At 53.5% G+C, this 25,123-nt stretch overlaps 1 protein-coding gene across 1 annotated transcript in view; it reads left to right on the forward strand.

Moving 5' to 3' along the window:
- PRKG1 (protein kinase cGMP-dependent 1) overlaps nucleotides 1-22,069 on the forward strand; it is a 439,344-nt gene extending 417,275 nt beyond the window's left edge. Inside the window, exons 13-18 of the mRNA XM_064145000.1 lie at nucleotides 2,878-3,019; nucleotides 4,237-4,400; nucleotides 6,595-6,717; nucleotides 8,343-8,405; nucleotides 9,158-9,224; nucleotides 18,991-22,069. Of these exons, the coding sequence (XP_064001070.1) occupies nucleotides 2,878-3,019; nucleotides 4,237-4,400; nucleotides 6,595-6,717; nucleotides 8,343-8,405; nucleotides 9,158-9,224; nucleotides 18,991-19,089 (658 nt within the window). The 3' untranslated portion in view covers nucleotides 19,090-22,069. The remainder of the gene's footprint in view (nucleotides 1-2,877; nucleotides 3,020-4,236; nucleotides 4,401-6,594; nucleotides 6,718-8,342; nucleotides 8,406-9,157; nucleotides 9,225-18,990) is intronic.
- The last annotated feature ends 3,054 nt before the right edge of the window (nucleotides 22,070-25,123 follow it).

Consider the following 25,123-nt stretch of genomic DNA (forward strand, 5'->3'; position numbering starts at 1 on the left):
TCCAGGGAGCTGTAGAGAGCAATGAGCTCTGCCCTCAGCCTCCTCTTCTCCACACTGCACACCCCCAGCTCCCTCAGCTGCTTCTCCCCAGCTCTCTTCTCCAGACCCTTCACTTTTTTATCCCCTTTTCTAGCAGTGTCCCTTCCCTGCTACACGAAAACCAGAACCCTGGCACGGTGTACAGGTGCTGCGTTGTGTTGTCCTCATCAAGCTTTCCCGAGCCTCATCCTTCCATCTTCAGTTCTCCTGACTTTCCCTTGTGGCTCTGCTGCCACCTAGCTCAGGCAGCAGCTCCTGAGCCTAACCAGCTCCTACAACCACCCAGGCTGCTGCTGCAAACACATCCGGAATCTGCTAAATAGATCTGAGCTGCTAATTCTTCAAGTGCCAGCAACTGGGATTGCTCCACCACATCCAGGTCCTTCTCTGCTGGGCATTTTCCTCCGACTCTGCCCCAGGCATGGGGTTCACAGGCTCCAGCTCACAGGATGTTAGGGGTTGGAAGGGACACAAATTGCTCATCCAGTCCAACTCGCCTGCCAGAGCAGGACCACACAATCTAGCTCAGGTCACACAGGAACACATCCAGCCAAGCCTTGAAAGGCTTCAGAGAAGGAGACTCCACAACCTCTCTGGGCAGCCTGTGCCAGTGCTCTGTGAGCTTTACAGTCAAGAAGTTTCCCCTTGTGTTGAGCTGGAACCTCCTGTGCTGCAGCTTCCATCCATTGCTCCTTGTCCTGTCCTAGGGAGCAGTAAGCAGAGCCTGTCCCCCTGCTCCTGACACCCAGCCCTCAGAGAGTGATAAACATTGATTAAATCTCCTCTCAATCTCCAGACTAAGCAGCCCCAGGTCCTTCAGCCTCTACTCCTCAGGCAGTGCCCTCCAGGCCCCTCATCATCCTCGTAGCCCTCTGCTGGACCCTCTCCAGCAGATGCCTGTCCCTCTTCAACTGGGGAGCCCAAAACTGAAGGCAGTACTCAAGATGAGGTTGTTGTGACAGGCATGGGACACAGCAGCTGGAAACTGCCCAGGGGAAAAGAACCTGGGGGTGCTGATTGGCAGCAGCTGAAGATGAGTCAGGGTGTGCCCAGGTGGGCAAGAAGGGCACCAGCACCCTGGCCTGGATCAGCAATGGTGTGGCAAGCAGGAGCAGGGCAGGGATTGTGCTCCTGGACTGGGCACTGCTGAGGCCACAGCTTGAGTGCTGGTGTTTTGGGCTCCTGACTGCAAGAAGGACATTGAGGGTCTGGAGCAGGTGCAGAGAAGGTCAAGAAAGGTGGGGAAGGTTCTGGAGAAGGGGGCTGGGGAGGAGCAGCTGAGGGAGCTGGGGGTGTGCAGTGTGGAGAAGAGGAGGCTGAGGGCAGAGCTCATTGCTCTCTACAGCTCCCTGAGAGGAGGCTGGAGCCAGGTGGGGGTTGGGCTCTGCTCCCTAGGCTCAGGTGATAGAAGAAGAGGAACTGGCCTGAAATTGTGCCAGGGGAGGGTTAGGTTGGAGAGGAGGAAAGATTTCTTTGCTGCAAGAGTGGTCAGGGATTGGCAGAGGCTGCCCAGGGCAGTGTTGGAGTCCCCGTGGCTGGAGGTGTGCCAGAGAGGTGTGGCCATGGCACTTGGGCCCATGGTTTAGTGGCCATGGTGGCTGGTGTGTGAACTGGAGGTCTTTTCCAGCTGTATCAATTCTATGATGCTATGAGTCTATTAGTTCTTGTTCTTAGCCTCCACAGCTCCAAGCAGCTTTAGCACTCAAAAGGGAAAGATTATAATAACAAAAACTCCACAAATTACTTCTTTCAGTGACTTTGTGTCACTCCAACCTGACTATCTTCATCTTAAGCAAGGGAGAACAGATGTTTGCTGTGAGGGTGGACTGAAGGCAAAGGTTCTGAGGTCAATACATTTATTGATGATCTGGATGAGGGGATTGAGTCCAGCATCAGTAAGTTTGCAGATGACAGCAAGCTAGGAGCAGCTGTGGAGCTGTTGGAGGGTAGGAGAGCCCTGCAGAGGGACCTGGCCAGGCTGGATGGGAGGGCAGAGGCCAATGGGATGAGATTGAACAAGGCCAAGGGCAGGGTTCAACACTTTGGCCACAACAACCCCAAGCAGCACTACAGGATGGGGACAGAATGGCTGAGAGCAGCCAGGCAGAGAGGGCCCTGGGGGTGCTGACAGAGAGGAGCTGAAGAGGAGGCAGCAGTGTGCCCAGATGGGCAGCAGAGCCAATGGCATCCTGGGCTGGCTCAGGAGCAGTGTGGGCAGCAGGACAAGGGAGGTTCTTCTGCCCCTGTGCTCAGCACTGCTCAGGCTACAGCTTGAGTGCTGTGTCCAGTTCTGGGCTCCTGAATTGAAGAGAGATGTTGAGGTGCTGGAAGGTGTTTGGAGAAGAGCAGCAAGGCTGGGGAGGGTCCTGGAGCAGAGCCCTGTGAGGAGAGGCTGAGGGAGCTGGGGGTGTGCAGCCTGCAGCAGAGGAGGCTCAGGGCAGAGCTCATTGCTGTCTGCAGCTCCCTGAAGGGAGGCTGTAGCCAGGTGGGGTTGGGCTCTTCTGCCAGGCCACCCGCAACAGAAGAAGGGGACACAGCCTCAAGTTGTGCCAGGGCAGGTCTAGGCTGGATGTTGTTAGGAAGTTGTTGTCAGAGAGAGTGATTGGCATTGGAATGGGCTGCACAGGGAGGTGGTGGAGTGGCTGTGCCTGGAGGTGTTGAAGCCAAGCCTGGCTGGGGCACTTAGTGCCATGGTCTGGTTGATTGGGCAGGGCTGGGTGCTAGGTTGGGCTGGATGAGCTTGGAGCTCTCTTCCAACCTGCTTGATTCTATGAAATGTGACTGAAGTTCCTCTGTGGTTCATCTGTGTCTCTCTGGACTTTCTCCCCCGCTGTGCAGAGGTTCCTTTGAGGACTCCACCACCAGGTTTTACACGGCGTGTGTGGTGGAAGCCTTCGCCTATCTGCATTCCAAAGGGATCATCTACAGGGACCTCAAGCCAGAAAACCTCATTCTGGATCACAGAGGTTATGCCAAACTGGTGAGTAGCTGCAGCAGCTGCCTGGGCCTCCTCACTGCTGGCAAGCAGAGAAGAGCAGAGGGTTAGCCAGATACGGACTCAGCTGGACAGGGTAGAGGGGTGGAGAACCTCCCTCGACCTGCTGGCCCCTCTCTTCTCCGTGCATCCCAGCACCCCATTGGCCTTAGCATCATAGAATCAGTCAGGGTTGGACGGGACCACAAGGATCATCTAGTTCCAACTCCCCTGCCTTGGGCAGGGACACCCTACCCTAGATCAGGACCCTTCTTGGCCGTGAGGGCACATTGCTGGCTTGTGGTCATCCTCTTGTCCCCCAGCACTCCCAGGTCCCTCCCCATGGAGCTGGACCCAGGACCTCACAAGTGGCCTCAGCTTCATCAGGGCAGAGTTGAGAGGGGCAGGAGAACCTCCCTTGCCCTGCTGGCCACATTCTCCCTCCTGAACCCCAGCACCTCATTGGTCTTTTTGGACCATCCTCTGAGGGCACATTGCTGGCTCCTGGGGAACTGGCTGTCCCCCTGCGCTCCCAGCTCCTTCCTCTGCTTCCCAGCAGGTCTCCCCTCAGCTGTCCTGCTGCAGGAGGTTGTTCCTCCCCAGGGACTGGATCCTACCCTTGCCCTCGCTGAACTGCATGAGGTTGCCTGTGCCCAGCTCTGCAGCCTGTCCAGGTCTGGCTGGCTGGCAGCACAGCCTGAGGGGTGTCAGGCTCTGCTCCCAGTGCTGTGCCAGCAGACAACCAGGGAGTGATTTGCCATTGGAATGGGCTGCCCAGGGAGGTGGTGGAGTGGCTGTGCCTGGAGGTGCTGAAGCCAAGCCTGGCTGGGGCACTTAGTGCCATGGTCTGGTTGATTGGCCAGGGCTGGGTGCTAGGTTCGGCTGGATGAGCTTGGAAGTCTCTTCCAACCTGCTTGAGTCTGTGATTCTATGATTCTATGATCATCCATTTCCAACCCCTCTTCCCACCTTCTTGATTCTATGATTCTAAGATGTTTAATAAGACTGGGACCCAGTCCTGACCCTCTGGGGCTCTCCACGAGCTCCAAGCCTCTGAGCAGAGTCTGCCCCTGTGGGAACAGGCCAGGATGCTTTGGTTGGGAGAACATTCCCATGAGGAAACCTCCTTTCTGCTTTGCTTCACTTCAAGAGGGGCTGAGCCCAGAGCTGACATTCCCTCTCCTGCTCTGCCCTGGATTGCTACCCTCTGCTCCTCTCCACAGGTCGATTTTGGCTTTGCAAAGAAAATAGGATTTGGAAAGAAAACATGGACTTTTTGTGGGACCCCGGAGTATGTGGCCCCTGAGATCATCCTGAACAAAGGTCATGAGATTTCAGCAGACTACTGGTCACTGGGAATCCTAATGTATGAGCTCCTGACTGGCAGGTATGGGCATCAGGGCTGTCACAGCTGCCCAGAGGAGATCCCACTATTTCTGCTATTGTCACCCTGATTAGGAGCTGGGAAGGTTCAGGGCTGCTGGCTGCCTCAGCAGCTCAGCTCTCTGCTAATGAACCCGGGCATCAGCTTGTGCCACTTGAGATCACAGCTGCCATGTGGACCTCTCAAAGGCTGAGACATGAGCAAGCTCTTGAGGAGTGGTTTTTGCAGTGCTGTGGCCAGCTCTGAGACCCCCAGCACAAGAAGGACATGGAGCTGTTGGAGCAGGTGCAGAGGAGGCCACAGAAGTAATCAGAGGGATGGAGAAGCTCCTCTGTGGGGACAGGCTGGGAGAGTTTGGCTATTGAGGCTGGAGAAGAGACTATAGAGACCTTAGAGCTGCTTTTCAACATCTGCAGGGGAGCTGCAGGCAGGCTGGGGAGGGAGTGTTCAGAAGGGCCTGTGGGGATAAGCTGAGGGCAATGGTTTGGAGTAGAGCAGGGCAGATGTAGGTTGGACATCAGGAGGGAGTTGTGCCCAGTGAGGGTGGGGAGAGACTGGTAAGGGCTGCCCAGGGCTGTGCTTGAGGCCACCCCTGGAGACATCCAGATTCAGCCTGGATGTGTCCCTGTGCAGCCTGATCTAGCTGGAGGTGTCCCTGCTGCCTGCAGGGCGGTTGGGCAAGATGCCCTTTGAAGGCCCCTCCTAACCCAGTGCGGTCTATGAAGCTGTGAAATGACACCAACAATTCTTGGCTCTGAACGTGGTTAGGAAAAGGAAAGAGTCTGGAATTAAACTGAGATGGGGAGGTTCAGTGATGGGCAGAAAAGGAGGAGGTAGACCTGACACTGTGGAGACTTGGAGCCCCTAGATCCATCCTTTCCCTTGTTGGGATATGGTGGATCTCTCCCTGCTGTTGCTGGCAGCAGTGGCTTCCTTGCACCTCCTCACCTCATCCCCCATCTCTCATTCCAAGGACACAGGAGCTGCAGAAGGAGTCATCACCTCAACCTACTCATGCTTCAGGGCTGAAGGGACCCAGAGCCCCCAGCCCTTGTTGTGTGGAAGCAATAGAAACCTGCTTAATCCCCACGGAGAGCCTGTCCCAAAGCACACCCAGCCTATGCTGCCTTGCTCACAGCATGCTGGGGCAGAGGCCATTGTGGGCAGGACAGGTTCAGCATCTGCTGCCCTGGGAAAACCTGGCTCTTTTGTGCCTCCCTGCAGCCCAGAGACTGCTCAGAGGTCCTTGTCTGAGAAATGGCTAAGACTGAGGGTTGTGTTCAGTTCTGGGCCCCTCACTGCAGGAAAGACATTGAGGGGCTGCAGCTCATCCAGAGAAGGGCAGCAAGGTGAGAGAAGGGTCTGGAGCACCTGGAGTATGAGGAGGGGCTGAGGGAGCTAGAGGTGTTCAGGCTGGAGAAGAGGAGGCTGAGGGCAGAGCTCATTGTTCTCTACAGCATCCTGAAAGGGGGCTGGAGCTGGAAGAGACAGCCTCTGCTCCTTGGTGGCAAGGGACAGGAGGTGATGGCTCCAAGCTGCAGCAGGGGAGGCTCAGGCTGGAGCTCAGGGAAGATTTCTGCACTGGAAGGGTTCTCAAACATTGGCACAGGCTGCCCAGGGCTGTGCTGGAGGCACCATCCCTGGGGGGGTTCGAGCAGCCTGTGGAGCTGGCACTCAGGGACATGGTTTAGTGGTGACCCTGCAGAGGACTGGAGTGGCTTGGAGGGCTCTTCCCACTGGGTGTTTGCTGTGAGCCTGTGGCTCAAAGTTTGACTCACAGACTTACTGTTGGAAAAACTGTAAGGGGGGAGGGGGAAATAACTGGAGGTGGAAAGCACAAGTGCCAGCAGCCACCCTGCCTTTGTGCCCTGGAAACCTTGCTGAGCCCTGGGACAGGCTGCTCAGGGCACTGCTGGAGTCACCATCCCTGGAGCTGTTTGAGCAGTCTGTGGAGCTGGCACGCAGGGACATGGTTTAGTGGTGACCCTGCAGGTCAAAGGTTGGATTGGATCAGCTTGGAGGGCTCCTCCAACCATCTCTGTTCTGTGGTTCTGTGGTTCTGAGACCAGAGGGAGTAGAGCACTGCCAGCTGTCCTCCACCTTCTCCCATCTCACTTTCTGCTCGGGGTTTATTCCATTAATGCTTTTTCCAAGACAAAGCTTTTAATGCTCTTCATTTTCCCTCTCCCCTCTGAAGTCCTCCTTTCTCAGGCCCAGACCCCATGAAGACCTACAACATCATCCTGAGGGGAATAGACATGATTGAATTTCCAAAGAAGATTGCCAAAAATGCTGCTAATCTAATCAAAAAACTATGCAGGTAAGCACTGCCTGGGGCTCACTCAGACAGGTTGGACCTCCATGGCCTTCAAGCCATGGCAGGAAGCCATGGGAGGAAGGAGGAGCAGGGGAACTCCAGGCCAGTCAGTCTCACCTCTGTGCCTGGTAAGATCATGGAGCAGATCCTCCTGGAGGCACTACTGAGACAGGACAACAGTGAAGAGGTGTCTGGGTACAATCAGCATGGCTGCACCAAGGGCAAATCCTGCCTGGCAAACCTGGTGGCCTTCTATGAGCAGGTCACAACATTCATAGCTGAGGGCTGAGCCACGGATGGCAGTGGCCTGGAGCTGAACAAAGCCTTTGGCACTGTCCCACACCACATCCTGGTCTCCAGGCTGGTGACACATGGGTTTGATGGGTGGAGCACTGATGGATAAAGAACTGGCTTGATGGCCACACCAAGAGAGTGGCTGTCAATGGCTCCATGGCCAAGTGCAGGCCAGGGAAAAGCAGTGTTCCTCAGGGGTCAGTCCTGGCACCAGTCATGTTCAACATCTTTGTGGGTGCCATGGACACAGGCACTGAGTGCAGCCTCAGCAAGTTTGCTGCCCACACCAAGCTGTGTGGTGCAGCAGCCAGGCTGGAGGGCAGGGATCCATCCAGAGGCACCTGCACAGGCTGCAGAGGTGGGCACAAGCCAACCTCCTGAGGGTCAACAAGAGCAAGGGCAAGGTCCTGCATCTGGGTGGAGGCAATGCCAAGCACAAATGCAGGCTGGGCAGTGCCTGCTGGAGAGCAGCCCTGAGGAGAGGGACTTGGGGGTGCTGCTGGAGGAGAAGCTCAACAGGAGCCAGCAGTGTGCACTTGCAGCCCAGAAAGCCAAGCAGAGCCTGGGCTGCATCAGGAGCAGTGTGGCCAGCAGGGCCAGGGAGGTGATTCTCCCCCTCTGCTCCTCTCTGCTGAGACCCCATCTGGAGTCCTGCATCCAGTTCTGGAGACCCTGGGACAAGAGGGCTGTGGAGATGCTGGAGTGTGTCCAGAGCAGGGCCAGGAGGATGCTCAGAGGGCTGGAGCAGCTCTGCTGTGAGGACAGACAGAGATTTGGGGCTGTTTGGTCTGGAGCAGAGGAGGCTCCCAGGTGATCTTCTTGTGGCCTTCCAGGATCTTAAGGGGGCCTACAGAAAAGCTGGAGTGGGACATTTTAGGCTGTGAGGGAGTGACAGGACTGGGGGGAATGGAGCAGAGCTGGAGGTGGAGAGAGTCAACCTGGAGGTGAGGAGAAGTTGTTGAGCATGAGAGTGGTGAGAGGCTGGAATGGGTTGCCCAGGGAGGTGGTTGAGGCCCCATGGCTGGAGGTGTTTAAGGCCAGGCTGGCTGAGGCTGTGTGCAGCCTGCTCTGGGGTAGGGTGTCCCTGGGCATGGCAGGGGGTTGGGACTGGCTGATCCTTGTGGTCCCTTCCAACCCTGACTGGTTCTGTCATTCTATGATTCCATGATCTGCCTGTTAGAAAGCTAAATATAGAATCAAGGACTCACAGAATGGGTTGGGTCAGAAGTGACCTCCAGAGCTCATCCAGTCCAACCCAGCCACTTCCATGATTCTGTGCAATCCATTGTCCAGCAGGGAGAGGAAAGTAACCACTTTGCCCCTCGTTTTTGTAGGGACAATCCATCAGAAAGATTAGGGAACCTGAAGAATGGAGTGAAGGACATCCAAAAGCACAAGTAAGTGTCTTCTCCCTCAGCCAGCTCCCAGCTCTCCCTCCATTTCCCTTCCCCTATGCCCATGAAGCTATTTCAGCTTCTCTCTTGGTCTGAGGGGAGCAGTTGCAGTGATGGCTCCCAACTTTACACACTGCTGGAAGGGGATAAGAAAAGGTTAGAGGCTCACAGCAGGAACTCATCCCTTTTCCCATCCCTAAAGCAACAGAAAGAGCTTGAACGGACATTATTAGTGGATGGGTTGAAGGTTCAGCTCAGAGCTCATCCACCCACCTCAGATGCTGTAGCTTGAACAAACCTGAGGTGCACAAACTAGGAGGAGGGTATCCCTTAGTTGTCCCTCTCCCAGGAGGAAAGGGTATCCCTTAGTTGTCCCTCTCCCAGGAGGAAAAGGCATCCCTTAGCTGCCCCTCTCCCAGGAGGAAAGGGCATCCCTTAGCTGCCCCTCTCCCAGGAAGAAAGGGCATTTAGGGTCTCACCTTGGAGGGACTGACCTCTCAAAAGCAAAGGGCAGCTGCCAGGACACCTGCAGTCAGGAAAGGTGTGCTTGGGAGCCTTCAGCATTGGTGCTGGTGCCATGGTACCACCCCTGGCTTGCTACACAAGCTCCAGTTTCAGTCCCAAAAACTGCAGCTGACAGGAGGCCTTGTAGAGGCCAGTTGGAGAGCTGGAAAAAGCTGGCTGCAGGAGATTAAGCCCTCTGAGTGGGGGATCCTTCCCCTTGTCTAACTGTCTCCTTCTCCCTTCCCTTCCAGATGGTTTGAAGGCTTTAACTGGGAAGGGTTACGCAAAGGGACGCTGACACCTCCCATAATACCAAGTGTAAGTTCTCCTACTTAGCTCCATGGCCAACAGGTTTCTTCTGCGTGACTCTTGTGAGCTCCAGGCACTACACACTGGAGCTTCCTGCTGACACTGTGCTTTATTTTGTCTGAAGGTGCTTGAGGAAGTCACATCAGAGACAGTTCTTGGTCTGTGGGCAGTCTGTGCCAGGAGAAGGGGCTCTGGGTGAGGCATAACCAGTGAGATCACAGATGGAGTTCTGGGGCCAGTTCTGGGCTCCCCAGTTGCAGAGAGCCAGGGAACTGCTGGAGAGAGTCCAGGGCAGGCTGCAGAGCTGCTGAGGGGCCTGGGGCTGAGAGCCTGCAGAAGAGCAGCCCCAGAGGGCAGCTGAGCAATGCTCAGCAAGAGCTAAAGGAGCTGTGGGGGGCAAGAGGCTGAGGCCAGGCTCTTGTCAGTGGTGCCCAGGGCCAGGCCAAGGGGCAATGGGCACAAAGTGGCATCCAGGAGGTTCCGTGTGAGCAGGAGGAGAAAGTTTGTTGTGAGGGTGCTGGAGGCCTGGAGCAGGCTGCCCAGAGAGGTTGTGGAGTCTCCTTGTGTGGAGAGCTTCCAATACCCCTTGGCCATTGTGCTCCTGGGCAAGCTGCTGTGGGTGCCCTGCTTTGGCAGGGGCTTGGACTGGATGATCTCCAGAGGTCCCTTCTTGGAGTCCCTCCATGCTGTGATTGAGTTTTCCTGTGATGAAAGGCCCTTCAGAGCAGGAGACCCCAGCAGGATCACTCACTGCTGCACATTTTTCTCTCCCCCATCTTGTTTCTTCCCTTACTTTCCACAGGCCAGCAGAGAGCTGCCACTTTCATCCCTTCCCTCAGATGTTTTTCTCCTTTCTACTTACTTCTTTTGACAAGGCCAGTGGGATTTGCCTGCCATCTCCCTTTTCTTCTGCATGAACCTTTCCCTCTCTGTCCTCTTTTGTGTTGTCACCCTTTCCCCCGTGCCCATGCAGGACATGAAAAGCCTCCTGGCTTGTGTTTAACTGGGAGCAGAGGCAGGGGGGAGCAGCTCCACTCCTCCTTTGCAGCCCAGCTCCTCCTTTGATGTCTTTGTCAGCTCTGTCCCCACAAAGCCCTCTATAGAGGGAAACCAAACAGGATTAGCTGATCGAAATTACCTTGGCCCCTTCTGTCCTTCAGCCTCCTCTCCCTGTCTCATCTTAATCCCTTTCTCTCCCTGCCTCCCTCCCCCGTGGATCACCCAGATTGTGACATCGGCAGTGGTGTTTCACTGCACTCCTTGGCTCCGTTCACCCAAGGTCCTGCAAGCTCCTGCAGCAGGCAGGGCTCAGGGGCTGGGTCTGACACTCAAAAGGCTTTCCCAGCTTGCTGTGAAAGAGCAAGAGGGGTTTGCTTGCCCTGGGGGGTGCTGAACTTGCTGTCAGAGGGTGGAAGAGAGCAGGATTCTTTGGCAGCCCTAAAGCAGGATGTCCAAAGAATGCCCAAACCTTTTCACCCAAACCTTTTCACTCAAACATTTTCTCCATCCAGACTTGTGGTTGCTGTCAAGCTCCTTTCTAGTGACTATTAAGCTGTCAGCAGCACTGCTCATCACCTTTCAATGAAACAGTCCAAGTTTCCTCCTTTATAGCCACTGTCAACTCCTGGTTGACCTGTGCAGGGTGTCAGTGTAGCCTGCACATGTCCACTCTGTTTCTCTAATGGATTTTGGTGTGGTTTGGTGGATTTGGGCTTCACCAGGAGCATTTCCAGTGCTTCTTTTAACTCATGGATGGATGGACCTATTACAGCAGGGCCACAGCAGGGCTGGCAGGGCTCTGCTGTGAGGCCAGGCTGGCAGAGTTGGGCTTGTTCATCCTGCAGAGAAGGCTCCAAAAAGGGCTTCTGGAGGCCTTGCAGTGCTTCAAGGGGCCCAGCAGAAAGCTGGTGATAGAGTTTTGAGCAGGGCCTGCTGTGGCAGGACAAGGCGGGGTGGTTTGGACTGAAAGAAGGAGACTGAGAGTGAAGAGAAGGGAGAAATGTTGGGCACTGAGGGTGGGGAGAGCTTGGCCCAGGCTGCCCATAGAGGTGGGAACTGCCCAACGGCTGGCAGCATTGCAGATCAGGTCATGTGGAGCTGTGAGCAACCTCCTTTGGTTGGAGATGTCAGAGTGCAGGGGGGATTGCATTGGATGAGTTTGGAAGGTCCTTCCCAGCCAAAGCATTCCTTGACTCCATGTGTAGCCCTCAGGCAGCGTGTCACTGGCACTGTTCATGGCAAGGTTCATGTGTTCTGGTGATGTTCTCTGCAGCATTTCTATGGCTGTTCCCAAGAGAGTGATTTTCTGTCACCCTTTTGTGCCAGCAAACCACCAGCAAGGCTGCTCAGAGCAGACAGGGAACACCACTCTGTGTTCAGAGGACTCCTTCTCCCAGGGCCATTCCCTGCTGACAGCTGTATACTGCCCCAACCCCCACTAAGCACATCCCTAGGTCTCTTAAGTGCAACACCTTCTCAACAGGCATCTGAGATCCTCTCCCAGATTTGCCTCCATGAAGTGGTGAACCTCATCCAGTCCTGCTCAGCCTTGTTTCCCAGAGCCATCTCAGTTGCTGTGGCAGAAATCCCAACAGCCACATCTGAGCAGGAACCTGAAATAACTTTGCTTTGGGAAAAGAAATCAGCTTCTGCAAGCAGTGAAGCTCTGCTTGTTTCCTGGAAAGAATCCAGCAGGGCTCAAGGCTGAGCTTGGCCACTGTCTTAGTTTAGGCTGAACACAGGGAACAATTTCTTCACTGCAAGAGTTGTCAATCCCTGCCCCAGGCTGCCAAGGGCAGTGGTGGAGCCCCTGTTGCTAGAGAAACTTAAAAGCTGTGCAGATGTGATGTTGAGAGACATGGTTTCACAGAATCACACAACCAGTCAGGGCTGGAAGGGACCACAAGCAGCAGCCAGTTCCAACCCCCCTGCCATGCCCAGGGACACCCTACCCTAGAGCAGGCTGCACACAGCCTCATCCAGCCTGGCCTTAAACACCTCCAGCCATGGGGCCTCAACCACCTCCCTGGGCAACCCATTCCAGCCTCTCACCACTCTCATGCTCAACAACTTCCTCCCCACCTCCAGCTCTGCTCCATTCCCCCCAGTCCTGGCACTCCCTGATATCCTGAAAAGTCCTTCCCCAGCTTTTTTGTCCCAGAAGGCCACAATAAGGTCACCTGGGAGCCTCCTCTTCTCCAGACCAAACAGCCCCAACTCTTTCAGTCTGTCCACACAGCAGAGCTGCTCCAGCCCTCTAAGCATCCTCCTGGCCCTGCTCTGGACACTCTCCAGCATCTCCACATCCTTCTTGTCCCAGGGGCTCCAGAACTGGATGCAGTACTCCAGGTGGAGTCTCAGCAGAGCACAGTAGAGGAGGAGAATCACCACCCTCAACCTGCTAGCAACAGTTCTCCTGATGCAGCCCAGGCTCTGCTTGGCTTTCTGGGCTGCCACAGAACACTGCTGGCTCCTGTTGAGCTTCTCCTCCACCAGCACCCCCAAGTCCCTCTCCTCAGGGCTGCTCTCCAGCCAGGCACTGCCCAGCCTGCACTTGTGCTTGGCATTGCCTCCACCCAGCTGCAGGACCTTGCACTTGGTCTTGTTGACCCTCAGGAGGTTGGCTTGTGCCCACCTCTGCAGCCTGTGCAGGTGCCTCTGGATGGATCCCTGCCCTCCAGCCTGGCTGCTGCACCACACAGCTTGGTGTGGGCAGCAAACTTGCTGAAGCTGCACTCAGTGACAAACAAATATTGACTACCCTACGTTCTCCTACAAATGGAGGACAAACAAGGCATTGCCTTCCATTGTGGCAAGGACAAGCTGTGATGGTTTGGATGTTCCCTGCCCCCCCACTCTTTAGAAATTACCCACACTGGTACCTAGAACAGAAAACTCCTAACAGCTTGTATCATACACTCTGAATTTAGACTCTCTCAGCTAAGGTTAGATTTCTCTGTGGAATACACTGGATTTCACCATTGTCCTGCATTACCCAGTAGGTGTGACCAGGACCTTCAGCAGACACCACTCCTTGGACAGGTTTCCCTTTGCCCGAAGGAGAAAATACCCAAACAGTTTTCCCTAACAGATTCTTTTCACGTACAACAGGAACTTTATCACCATCTACTGTTGGGACCAAGTCTGATTGTGCAGGTCCTGCTCTGTTTACTGAACCTCTACTGTTTACCAACCAGGTAGCTTGTGCTAAATGTTTGTCCCAGTTTTTCAGAGTTCCAACCCCCATGGCTTTCAGGGTGGTTTTCAGCAAACCGTTGTAGCGCTCAATCTTCCCTGAAGCTGGTGCATAGTAGGGTATGTGATAGATCCATTCAATACCATGCTCTTTGGCCCAGTTCTTCACAAGATTGTTCTTGAAATGAGTGCCATTGTCTGACTCGATTCTCTCTGGAGTTCCATGTCTCCACAAGATCTGTCTCTCCAAGCCAACAATGATGTTACGTGCAGTAGCATGTGGAACTGGATAGGTTTCCAACCATCCAGTGCTGGCTTCTACCATCGTTAGCACATACTGCTTGCCAGAACGAGATTGAGGTAAAGAGATGTAGTCAATCTGCCAGGCTCCACCATACTTGTACTTTGACCATCTATCACCATACCATAAGGGCTTGATTCACTTAGCCTGCTTAATAGCAGCACAAATGTCACAGTCATAGATGACTTGGGTGATAGCATCCATGGACAAGTCAATTGACCTATCGCGAGCCCATCGGTATGTTCCATCTCTGCCTTGATGTCCAGATGAGTCATGGGCCCACCGAGCTAGGAACAGCTCACCTCGGTGTTTCCAGTCAAGGTCAAGATCAGAGTTGGTATCAGCTTGAGACATCTTAGCAGCTTGGTCTGCCTGCTGGTTGTGTTGGTGTTCCTCAGTGGCTCTACTCTTAGGCATGTGTGCGTCTACGTGCCGCACCTTCACTGGAGTTCTCTCCAGCTGTGCATCAATGTCCTGCCATAGATCAGCACACCAAATAGGCTTTCCTTTCCTCTGCCAGCCATGCTTCTTCCAGTCCTTTAGCCAACCCCATAGAGCATTGGCTACCATCCACGAGTCGGTGTAGAGGTAAAGGATAGGCCAATTCTCATGTTCAGCCACATCAAGAGCAAGTTGAACAGCTTTTACCTCAGCGAACTGACTGGATTCTCCTTTGCCATCTCTCGCTTCGGTGACTCTCCTGGTAGGACTCCAGACTGCTGAATTCCATCTTCTCTTGTTCCCAACAAGATGACAGGAACCATCTGTGAACAAAGCATAGTTCTTTTCCTGATCAGAGAGATCACCATAGGGAGGGAATGGTGCCTGCAGGTCCCTTTCCTCTTGGCTGCTTTCCAGCCATTCAGTCCCCAGCCTGTAGCTCTGCTTGGGGTTATTGTGGCCAAAGTGCAGAACCCTGCACTTGGCCTTGTTAAATGTCATCCCCTTGGCCTCTGCCCACCTATCCAGCCTGGCCAGGTCCCTCTGCAGGGCTCTCCTACCTTCCAACAGCTCCACACCTGCTCCTAGCTTGGTGTCATCTGCAAACTTACTGATGCTGGACTCAATCCCCTCATCCAGATCATCACTAAAGATATTGAACAGGACTGGGCCCAGCACTGATCCTTGGGGAACACCACTAGGGACTGGCTGCCAACTGGATGTGGCACCATTCCCTCCCTATGCTGTGTTATTGATGTTTTTGTCAACAACTGAGACTTTGGCCGCATGCCCAGAATCTATGGGAGGAGGTGCAGTAGTGCCCCCCCCTTGCTCTCCCTCTGAGCTAGGAGTGTTTACATTCTCTCTGTCTTTAGTCAAGGATATCCGTCTCTTTCTCTGGTTCCTTAAAGGCATCACACCCAAATTTCTCATACATGGTGCCAAAATTATTATCAAATCAAAAGTTAGAAGACCTAAGATTACACAGAGCAGAAATGCCACAGTCTCACGTGAATAAAGTTCATAGCAAGGGTTAGGTACCTGGACCTTAAGCAAAATTACTCTCATTAAAGCTGTTGATTCACACAGTATCACAGTATCACAGTATCACCAAGGTTGGAAGAGACCTCACAGATCATCAAGTCCAACCCTTTACCACAGAGCTCAAGGCTAGACCATGGCACCAAGTGCCACGTCCAATCTTGCCTTGAACAGCTCCAGGGACGGCGACTCCACCACCTCCCCAGGCAGCCCATTCCAGTGGCCAATGACTCTCTCAGTGAAGAACTTTCTCCTCACCTCCAGCCTAAATTTCCACTGGCACAGCCTGAGGCTGTGTCCTCTTGTTCTGGTGCTGGCCACCTGAGAGAAGAGAGCAACCTCCTCCTGGCCACAACCACCCCTCAGGTAGTTGTAGACAGCAATAAGGTCACCCCTGAGCCTCCTCTTCTCCAGGCTAAACAACCCCAGCTCCCTAAGCCTCTCCTCGTAGGGCTGTGCTCAAGGCCTCTCCCCAGCCTCGTCGCCCTTCTCTGGACATGCTCAAGCATCTCAATGTCCCTCCTAAACTGGGGGGCCCAGAACTGAACACAGTACTCAAGGTGTGGTCTAACATTTCCTGAATTATTGCTGGTAAAAAGCCCTGCAAGGTTAAATCTGACATATCCAAGAATGTAATCTCCAACATCAAAAAAAACATTGCCTTATTTTTTTTTTTTCCAAATTGGATTAAACAAAAGGTAACCACTTGGAGCTGTCACCCAGCAGTAGAAGAAAAAACAGACAATAGGCCACACAACAGCCCCCACTAAGTAAAATAAGCTTCATTAGCTTCATTCTGATTCCCAGAGTTAAGTAACAATTGATCAAATTTAATTTGCTCCATGTTGGAGTGCCCAAATAAAAGCTGTGGTGGTTTGGGTGTTCCCCACCCCCCTACTCTTAAGAAATCACCCACACTAGACTCAGCAGCTCTGGAAATTGAATGAGCTTTTATATTTACAGCTTAGCTCAATACACAAGCAGATATTTACAGTATATACAGTTATATACAGAAATAGACAAGGTAAAAGGTGATCAGAAACACAACAGCCCTCCCAAAAACCTGAGTCCCCAGGAGTGGCTCCCAACCACCCTTCCACCTTCTCCCACCCCTCTACCTTACCCCAGATGTTGCCTTGTGCCCAAGGAAGAATGGAGGGTTGGCCAGTGGGGTTAGGAAGCAGATGGATTAGTTAAAGACAGCAGGTTAGGTTCAAGAGAGAGAAATGCAGCTCAAAGCCCAGGCAGTGACTGAATGTCTTATCCATATTTACATTCTTGTTCTTACACCTCTCAGCAAGCCTATGAGTGCAGTAGACATCACCATTGTTTCTCTTTCACAGCCTGTGATCTAATTCTTCTCACCAAAACACTTTAGCTGGCTTCAAACTAGCACACAAGCCCATACACTGGCTGCTTGGCTTACAACTTGAGGGACTTGTTTTCTCTAGTGAGATGGTGATTATTATGGTCTGGAGAGATACAGCTCTGATTTTGTATTGCCTCTTTTGAATTGCTTCTTGTGGCAAGGACAATGCCATACAGTCTTGTGGCAAGGACAAGGCCACACACTGGCTGCTTGGCTTGCAACTTGAAGGACCTCTTTAGAGAAGTGGTGACTATTATGGTCTGCAGAGCTGCAGCTCTGGTTTTGTATTGTTCCTTCTGTTGGTGATTTGTTTTTTACTCTAATTGCATTGAATGTGTCGGGATCTCATTGCAAGGAATCATGGAGTGGTAGGAGTGGGAAGGGAGATCTGCAGATCATTGAGTCCTACCCTCCTGCCACAGCAGGATCACCTACAGCAGGGCACACAGGAACACATCCAGATGAGCCTTCAGAGTCTCCAGACAAGGAGACTCCACAACCTCTCTGGGCAGCCTGCTCCACGCCTCCAGCACCCTCACAACAAACAACTTTCTCTCCATGCTCACATGGAACCTCCTGGCTGCCACTTTGTGCTCTCTGCCCCTTGGCCTGGCCCTGGGCACCGCAGACAAGAGCCTGGCCCCAGCCTCTTGCCCCCCACAGCTCCTTTAGCTCTTGCTGAGCATTGCTCAGCTGCCCTCTGGGGCTGCTCTTCTGCAGGCTCTCAGCCTCAGGGCTCTCAGCCTTTGCTGCTCACAGAGCTGCTCCAGGCCCCTCAGCAGCTCTGGAAGTTTCAGTCACAACCATTAAAAAAACAGCAAACCAAAATCAAAAAAACAAAACCCAAGCAAAGCTAGAAACAGGAGACACCAAGCAAAGGCAGCTTTCAAATGCCTTTGTTTCCCAAGGACACACCTGCCTGACCTTCATCCTTGGAATCTCAGTTTCTCTGGTAGGCTCCATAGGCTGAGCAATACTTGTCAAGTAACTCAAAGGTGGCAGGTCCCAGCTCACATCCTCCAGCTCAAGATTCTGAAGCCCTAAATGGAAATCCTGGGCTTTAGGGGAGAAGGGGGCAAGGCTTTTCCAATGAACTTCCTGATGACCTTTGGAGTTCTTTAACCTAGAGAAGGGAAGGCTCCAGGGAGGGCTTATGGTGGACTTGCAGTGCTTCAAGGGACCCAGAAGAAAGCTGGATCTCAGAAGGTCATTGCTCAGAGATGGATGAAGCTACAAAAGCTCTGGCATTTGACTTTGCATTGCTTAAATGGTCCAAGCAGGAAGCTGGGGACAGAGTTTTGAGCAGGGCCTGCTGTGGCAGGACAAGCAGGGCATGGTTTGGACTGAAAGAGGGAAACTGAGAGTGGGGAGAGCCCAGGCTGCCCGGAGAGGTGTGAGCTGCCCAACAGCTGGCAGCATTGCAGGTCAGGTTGTGTGGGGATGTGAGCAACCTGCTGTGGCTGGGGATGTCCTTGCTGAGTGCAGGAGGTTGGACTGGAGGAGCTTTAAGGTCCCTTCCAAGCCAAACCAGTCTGGGATGCATTCTGTGACTCCTATACCAGTGGGTAGCTGAGCTAGAGAACCTGGGGGCCTGGACCACCAGAGCAAGGGAGCTGTGGGAAGGTCTCTTGGCACTCAGCAAAAGTTGTGCATTGACAACTTTTATTACCTGAAATTGGCAACAAATGCTCTTGAATTAGTTGGGCCACAGTTGGGGTGCTGTGCCCAGTTGCAGAGAGACAGGGAACTGCTCTAGAGAGCCCAGGGCAGGCTGCAGAGCTGCTGAGGGGCCTGGAGCAGCTCTGTGAGCAGCAAAGGCTGAGAGCCCTGGGGCTGAGAGCCTGCAGAAGAGCAGCCCCAGAGGGCAGCTGAGCAATGCTCAGCAAGAGCTGAAGGAGCTGTGGGAGGCAAGAGGCTGGGGCCAGGCTTTTGGCAGTGGTGCCCAGGGCCAGGCCAAGGGGCAGAGAGCACAAAGTGGCATTCAGGAGGTTCCATGTGAGCAGGAGGAGAAAGTTGTTTGGTGTGAGGGTGCTGGAGGCCTGGAGCAGGCTGCCCAGAGAGGTTGTGGAGTCTCCTTGTGTGGAGAGCTTCCAACTGCCCCTGGGCATTGTGCTCCTGGGCAAGCTGCTGTGGGTGCCCTGCTTTGGCAGGGGGGTTGGGCTAGATGATCTCCAGAGATCCCTGGAGGCCTGGAGCACAGAGAGGCTGTGGAGTCTCCTTTGGAGCCTTCCAAAACCCACCTGGCTGTGTTGCTGCACAGCCTGCTTTAGGTGGCCCTGCTTTGGCAGGGGAGTTGGAGTGGATGCTCTCCCGAGGTCCTTGCACCCCGCAGCACTCTGTGATCCTGTGCCTGACCAGGGGCGTGGGAGAGAAATGCCTGCAGAGGTCTCCTATGCTGACCATCGCTGTCCTGTCCCTCTTGTCCTCAGGTTGCATCTCCAACAGACACAAGCAATTTCGACAGCTTCCCGGAGGACAGTGATGAGCCACCCCCTGATGACAACTCAGGATGGGACATAGATTTTTAGTGTCTTTCTCTTTACCTGCTTCTGCCTTGCTGAGGACAGCTGCCTGGGACTGGGCTGCCAGCCAAACCGAAAGCGCCGGGGAGGAGTCGTGCTCGGGGTCACCGTGATGCCTTGATCGATGCTGCTACAGTAACTCCAGTGGCATTAGGACTTCTTGCTTAGATGATAACAGTGCTCTTCATGTTCTCTCTTCCAAACTGAACTAGCAGTGGATGTGGTTGGTCCTGACACAAAGCCTTTCACCAGTTTCCTATCGCTGCGACGACCTTGCTAGGCTCCAAATCATCCAAGTGGAGAGATAACCTCTACTGAAAGAAGCACTTAACCCTAGCTGCCAGCTGCTGGCTTTATCAAGTAGGATCAGTAGTGATTTACCAAGTGCTGTAGCTAATGACAGTGCAGGAGTTGGGCTACTCCCAGCCTCCAAACCCCACAGATCTCCTGCTGGAGGCCAGTGGAGGAGCAAATGAGGAGTGCAACAGGTCAAAGAGTTGATGTCACAGCAAGGGTAAAATTGGTCCTTCTTTTTCTTTCCCCCCCTTTCTGAGCAGTGTTAGTGACAAGGCTGAGTGTCACCTTCCCTCTTTGCCTGGGAGAATTCTCTTCTAGCCTGGTCAAACAAAAGCACAACTGCTCTCCGTCCTGCTGAGGTAGATCTGGGCTCACTTCTAACAGCCGAGAGACCATCCTCTCACATGACATCTTGGGGTTGTTTCTGGGTTTGTTTGTTGGGTTTGTTACTTTTTTCCCCCCCCTCCTTTCCCTTGGTACAAAACCCATAACTGCATGAAGAAGGAACTCATCAAATCAACTCATTCCACAGAGAAACCATTGCTCGAACGATGCTCCTGTGACTAACGCCACAGCAGCCTCCTGGGCTTCTTGATTTGCTGGCAAGGCCTAAACCCAAGCTTAATGTTGACCTTTTGGAACCCCCAAGGTAAACACCAGACCCATCTTGTACTGTATAGGTGCTATGGACATCCCCTCCTCAGGCTGTGCAGCATCACTCCACCACTGGGGTCGGGAGCAGGTAGCAGGAGGCATCGTTCTCCATCACCTTCTTAGAGGATTTGATGCTTCCATTTCTGCATCTCTTCCACGTTCAGGACAAAGTGAACGAAGACAAAAGGTGGTTCTGGGCCAGTTTGGTGGCTCCTTTTGTAGTAGCATCCTAAAATCAGAATCCTGATGCCAGAATAGGGAGCTCCATAGGAGATGTCCCTGTAGGGACAGGCTGGAAGAGTTGGGGCTGTTGAGGATGGAGAAGAGAAGGCTCCAGGCAGATTTTAGAGCTGCCTTCCAGTACCTGAAGGGCCTGTGGGAGAGCTAAGGAGGGACTTTGGACAAGGGCTGGGAGTGCCAGGATGAGGGACAATGGCTTTGAGCTGGGAGAGGGGAGACTGAGAGTGAGAGCCAAGGAGAGACTTCTGACAAGGGCTGAGAGTGCCAGGACGAGGTACAGTGGCTTTGAGTTGGGAGAGGGGAAACAGAGTGGAGATGAGGAAGAAATTGTTGAGACTAAGGGTGGGGAGACACTGGCACAGGTTGCCCAGGGAGGCTGTGGCTGTCCCCTCCCTGGAGGTGCTGAAGGCCAGGCTGGATGAGGCCTTGAGCAACTTGGGGTAGTTGAGAGGTGTCCTTGCCCATGGCAGGGGGCTGGATTAGATGATCTCTAAGGTCCAGCCCAAGCCATTCTATGATTTTATGATATAAAAAAAAAACCAAAACCCCACAAAAAAACAGGCAGGGAGGTGTCCTACCCATGGCAGGGGGTTGGAACTGGATGATCTTGAAGGTCCCTTCCAACTCAACTCATTCAGTGAGCCTGGGGAAGTCAGTGGAGCTAACTGCCCAGACTGCTTCTGGATGTGGCCCTGTCCCAGTGACTCTGTGTGAGGCACAGAGGCAGCTGGATTGGAGCCAGCTCCTGGGAGGGAAAGAGCTGCAGCAAACAAGCTCATCACAGGTGCACTTCTTTCTGCTGCTTTTCCTTTGCCTGAGTGCAGTCTCTGCAGCCCTAACAGAGGAATCCCTGCCCTGGATGCCTCTTTGTTACATGGGAATAGAAGTTTCTCCCATCACACCAACAAGACACTTCAGCTTTCAGGCTCCACAAGCCTCAACAATGAGCAGTGGCTGCTTTGTTTCATCCCTCAGAGCAGCCAAGAGCTGTTGTGTGCCCTGGAAGGAACAAGATCAGCTTGTGCTGAGAAGTCATCCTCTGGCTTTTGCCTACAAATACACAGAAAATGCATATTTAGCAGTAAAAATGTTGTCCTGAGGCTAAACCCCAACTTTTATCCCTCCTGTTCATAATGAAAGTGATTTAATAGAGATATTAAGAAGGCTTTTCCCTCCCTTCCTGTGACAGCATTGATGATAGCTGCTGTTTGCCAGAGCTTGGTCATCACCACACCTTTGAAACCAGTCAGTGGCTGCTGAATTTCCCTCCTCATTTCCCCATGGATGAGGCAACACTGTTGCAGAGTCACTTGAGGTTATTTCCACTGTTCATTCTTCATCAAACCCCTTTTTGTCCTCAAAAGCAGAAGGAAAAGACTTGTGGGGGGGATTGCTTGTGTAAGGCAAACACAGACTGGCTCCTCAGCTGCCTTCTGAGGGATGAAAGGTGCTGAAAGTCAGTGCTAGGGCTCAGATGACCACTGGGCAGCTCAGCAGATAGGCTCAGAGACAGGTTCACAGGGTCACAGGATATAGGGGGTGAAAGGGACCCAAGGAGATCATTGAGACCAACCCTCCTGCCAGAGCAGGACAATCCTATCTAACACAAATCACAGAGGAACACATCCAGACAGGCCTTGAAAGGCTCCAGAGAAGGATATTCCACAACCTCTCTGGGCAGCCTGTGCCAGTGCTCTGGGACCATTACAGTAAAGAAGTTCCCCCTTGTGTTGAGCTGGAACCTCCTGTGCTGCAGTTTCCACTCACTGCTCCTTGTCCTATCCCAGGGAGCAGTGAGCAGTGAGCAGAGCCTGTCCCCCACCTCCTGACCAGCCCTCAGACAGTTATAACATTTATCAAATCCCCTCTCAGTCTTCTCTTCTCCAGACTAAGCAGCCCCAGGTCCCTCAGCCTCTCCCCATCAGGCAGTGCTCCAGTCCCCTCATCATCCTTGCAGCCCTCTGTTGGACTCTCTCCAGCAGATCCCTGTCCCTCTTCAACTGGGAAGCCCCAAACTGAACACAGTATTCAAGATGAGGTCTCAGCAGGGCAGAGTAGAGAGGCAGGAGAACCTCCCTTGATCTGCTGGACACACTCTGCCTAATACACCCTAGGATCCCATTGGCCTTCTTGGTCACAAGGGCACATTGCTGTGCCATGGGTAACTTGTGAGCCACAGGACCCCCAGGTCCCTCTCCACAGGGCTGCTCTCCAGCAGTCACCTCCCAACCTGTACTGGTGCAGTTTATTCTTCCTCCCCAGGTGCAGGACTCTGCTCTTGTCCTTGTTCATCTGGTCCCTCTGTGCCCAGCTCTGTCTGTCCATGTGTCTCTGGATGCCTACACAGCCTTCAGCTGTCTCAGCCAAGCCTCCCACCTTGGTGTCGTCAGCAAAGGTTCTTTACTCACAGCCCCTTCTTCTTTCCTCAATAGAGAGGTGACATGGGAGAAGAAAAGCTTTTGTGGTTGGGAACAAATACCAGAGAGGAGTGTTGGTCCCAAAGCAGTGGTGCTGGGCAGCTGAGATGCAGTTGTCACTTAAAGGGGTTGCCAGCAGGAAGGAGAATCACAACCCTACAGGGAGGAAGTGAGGAGAAAAAGCATTGGTATGAGGATGCTGGGGGCCTGGAGGAGGTTGTGGCATCTCCCCTGGAAACTTTCAAGACCCATGTGGATGCATTCCTGTGTGACCCTGCTTTGGTGGGGGGGTTGGAGAAGATGATCTCTGGGGGAGGAGTCCCTTCCAACCCCACCATCCTGTGATTGTCTGAAAGCTTTGGCAGGGAAGGGTTGGAGAGGATGATCTCTGGGTCTGTGGGGGGGATGTCCCTTCCAACCCCACTGCACCATCCTGTGATTGTCTGAAGGCATTCAGATGGGTTGGAGAGGAGTCCTTCCCCTCGCTCTCCATGCCACACAGGGGGATGGAACACCTGCAGCTCTACCAAACAGGAGCTGCTGCTTTGCCGGACTTCCATCGCCTCTCCCACTGGAGACACCCTGCTTATTGGCACAGGGAGATGACTGACTCCCTCACTGAGAAGTAATAGACTTGAGTTACATCACCTAACTATAACTACAGCTACATTCAGCACCAGGGATTGCCTCTGTGTGCCCTTCCTCCTGAGTCTCCTCTGGGTGTGTTCTGCTCTCTGGGGGGTATTGGGCATTTTTGGAAGGTGAAGGTGTAGGTATGTCTGAAGAAGAGGAGGCTGCCAGGTGACCTTCTGGTGGCCTTTCAGTATCTGAAGAGGGCCTCCAAGAAAGCTGGGGAGGGACTTTTTAGCCTCTCAGGGAGTGACAGGACTGGGGCGAAAGGAGCAAAGCTGGAGGTGGGGAGATTCAGCCTGGCAGTGAGCTGTTGAGCATGAGAGTGGTGAAAGCCTGGAAGGAGTTTCCTTGGGAGGTGGTTGAGGCCTCGTCCCTGGAGGTGTTTAAGGCCAGGCTGGATGAGGCTCTGGACAGCCTGCTCTAGGGTAGAGTGTCCCTGTCCATGGCAGGGAGGTTGGAACTAGATGATCCTTGCGGTCCCTTCCAACCCTGACTGCTTCTGTGATTCTGTGGACACCACCTCCATGCTGCTCCTGTGTTGAAGGGGGGGATCTTTCTGACACAGCCCATCCCTAGCTTGTCACCAGTGCTGTGTCACCCTCCCAGCAAACCCTTCCTTAGCATCAGGACCACGATGGAGTCTCCATGTAAATAGGTATCTCCGTGTTAAGTGTTTTGTGGTAAGCCTAGAACCTTGTTTTGGGGGGATTATCTTGTTTATTCGTTTTGGGGGTGTTCCATGGCATTATTCTTTCACTTCTCTCCTTCGTAATGGTTTTTGGGTTGTTTGCTTTTGTTTTTTAAGTTCGGGGTAGACTTGAATCAATGTCATAATTGTCAGTGTTCTGAAGCTGTCCTGTCCACTCACCCCATAGTTCTAGCTCATGACCTACCCATCTGGCATTGGTGCAAGTGCCTTAAACCCATCGCATCCTGGATATCAAACACAAAACAAACAACAACAAAACAGATTTGGTGTTATGCTGCATGACAGAGACAAACACACCTCAAACTGTCGTCCTGTCTTAGCTTGCTGCGTTTTACAGCCCCTTTCTGAAGCCCTGCCTTAGCGGCGCCGCAGGGCCCCCTCACTCCTGTCGCCTCTGCCTGGAGCTGTGCACCCTCGGAGGAGGTGCAGACTCATTTCTGTGAAATGCAGACGTGTGACGTGCAGGTCCAGCTCAGCTCTGACATCCCTCCCGCTCCCCGCGCACCTCAGTCCTCTTCCCTTGCCCAGCTGTGCAGACCCAACACCACCCCCTGCCTCCTACTGCTGTCCCAGAGCTAGCCGCCTCCTCCTTCTCCTTCTCCCTCCTCCTCGTTCTTCCTCCTCCTCCTCCTCCTCCTCCTCCTCCTCCTCCTCCTCCTCCTCCTCCTCCTCCTCCTGTTCTTCCTCCTCTTCTTCCTTCTCCTCCTCCTCCTACTTCTGTCCTTTTCTTCCTCCTCTTCTTCCTTCTCCTCCTCCTCTTCCTTTTCTTCCTCCTTTTCTACCTTCTCCTCCTCCTCCTTCTCCTTCCTCCTCTTCCTTCTCCTCCTTTTCTTCCTCTTCCTCCTCATCCTCTTTCTCATCTTCTTCCTCCTCCTTCTCCTTCTTCTCTTCCACTTCCTTCTCCTCCTCCTCCTCTTTTCTTCCTCCTCTTCTTCCTTCGCCTCCTCCTTTCCTTCCACCTCCCCCTCCTCCTCCTCCTCCTCCTCCCCCTCCTCCTCCTCCTCCTCCTCCTCCTCCTCCTCCTCCTCCTTTCCTTCCACCTCCTCCTCCTGCGCCTTCTCTTCTGCTACACAACCCTGCTGGGAAGCTC

This window comes from Pogoniulus pusillus, chromosome 6 (assembly GCF_015220805.1).
Source record: "Pogoniulus pusillus isolate bPogPus1 chromosome 6, bPogPus1.pri, whole genome shotgun sequence".
In the NCBI taxonomy this organism is placed as follows: domain Eukaryota; kingdom Metazoa; phylum Chordata; class Aves; order Piciformes; family Lybiidae; genus Pogoniulus; species Pogoniulus pusillus.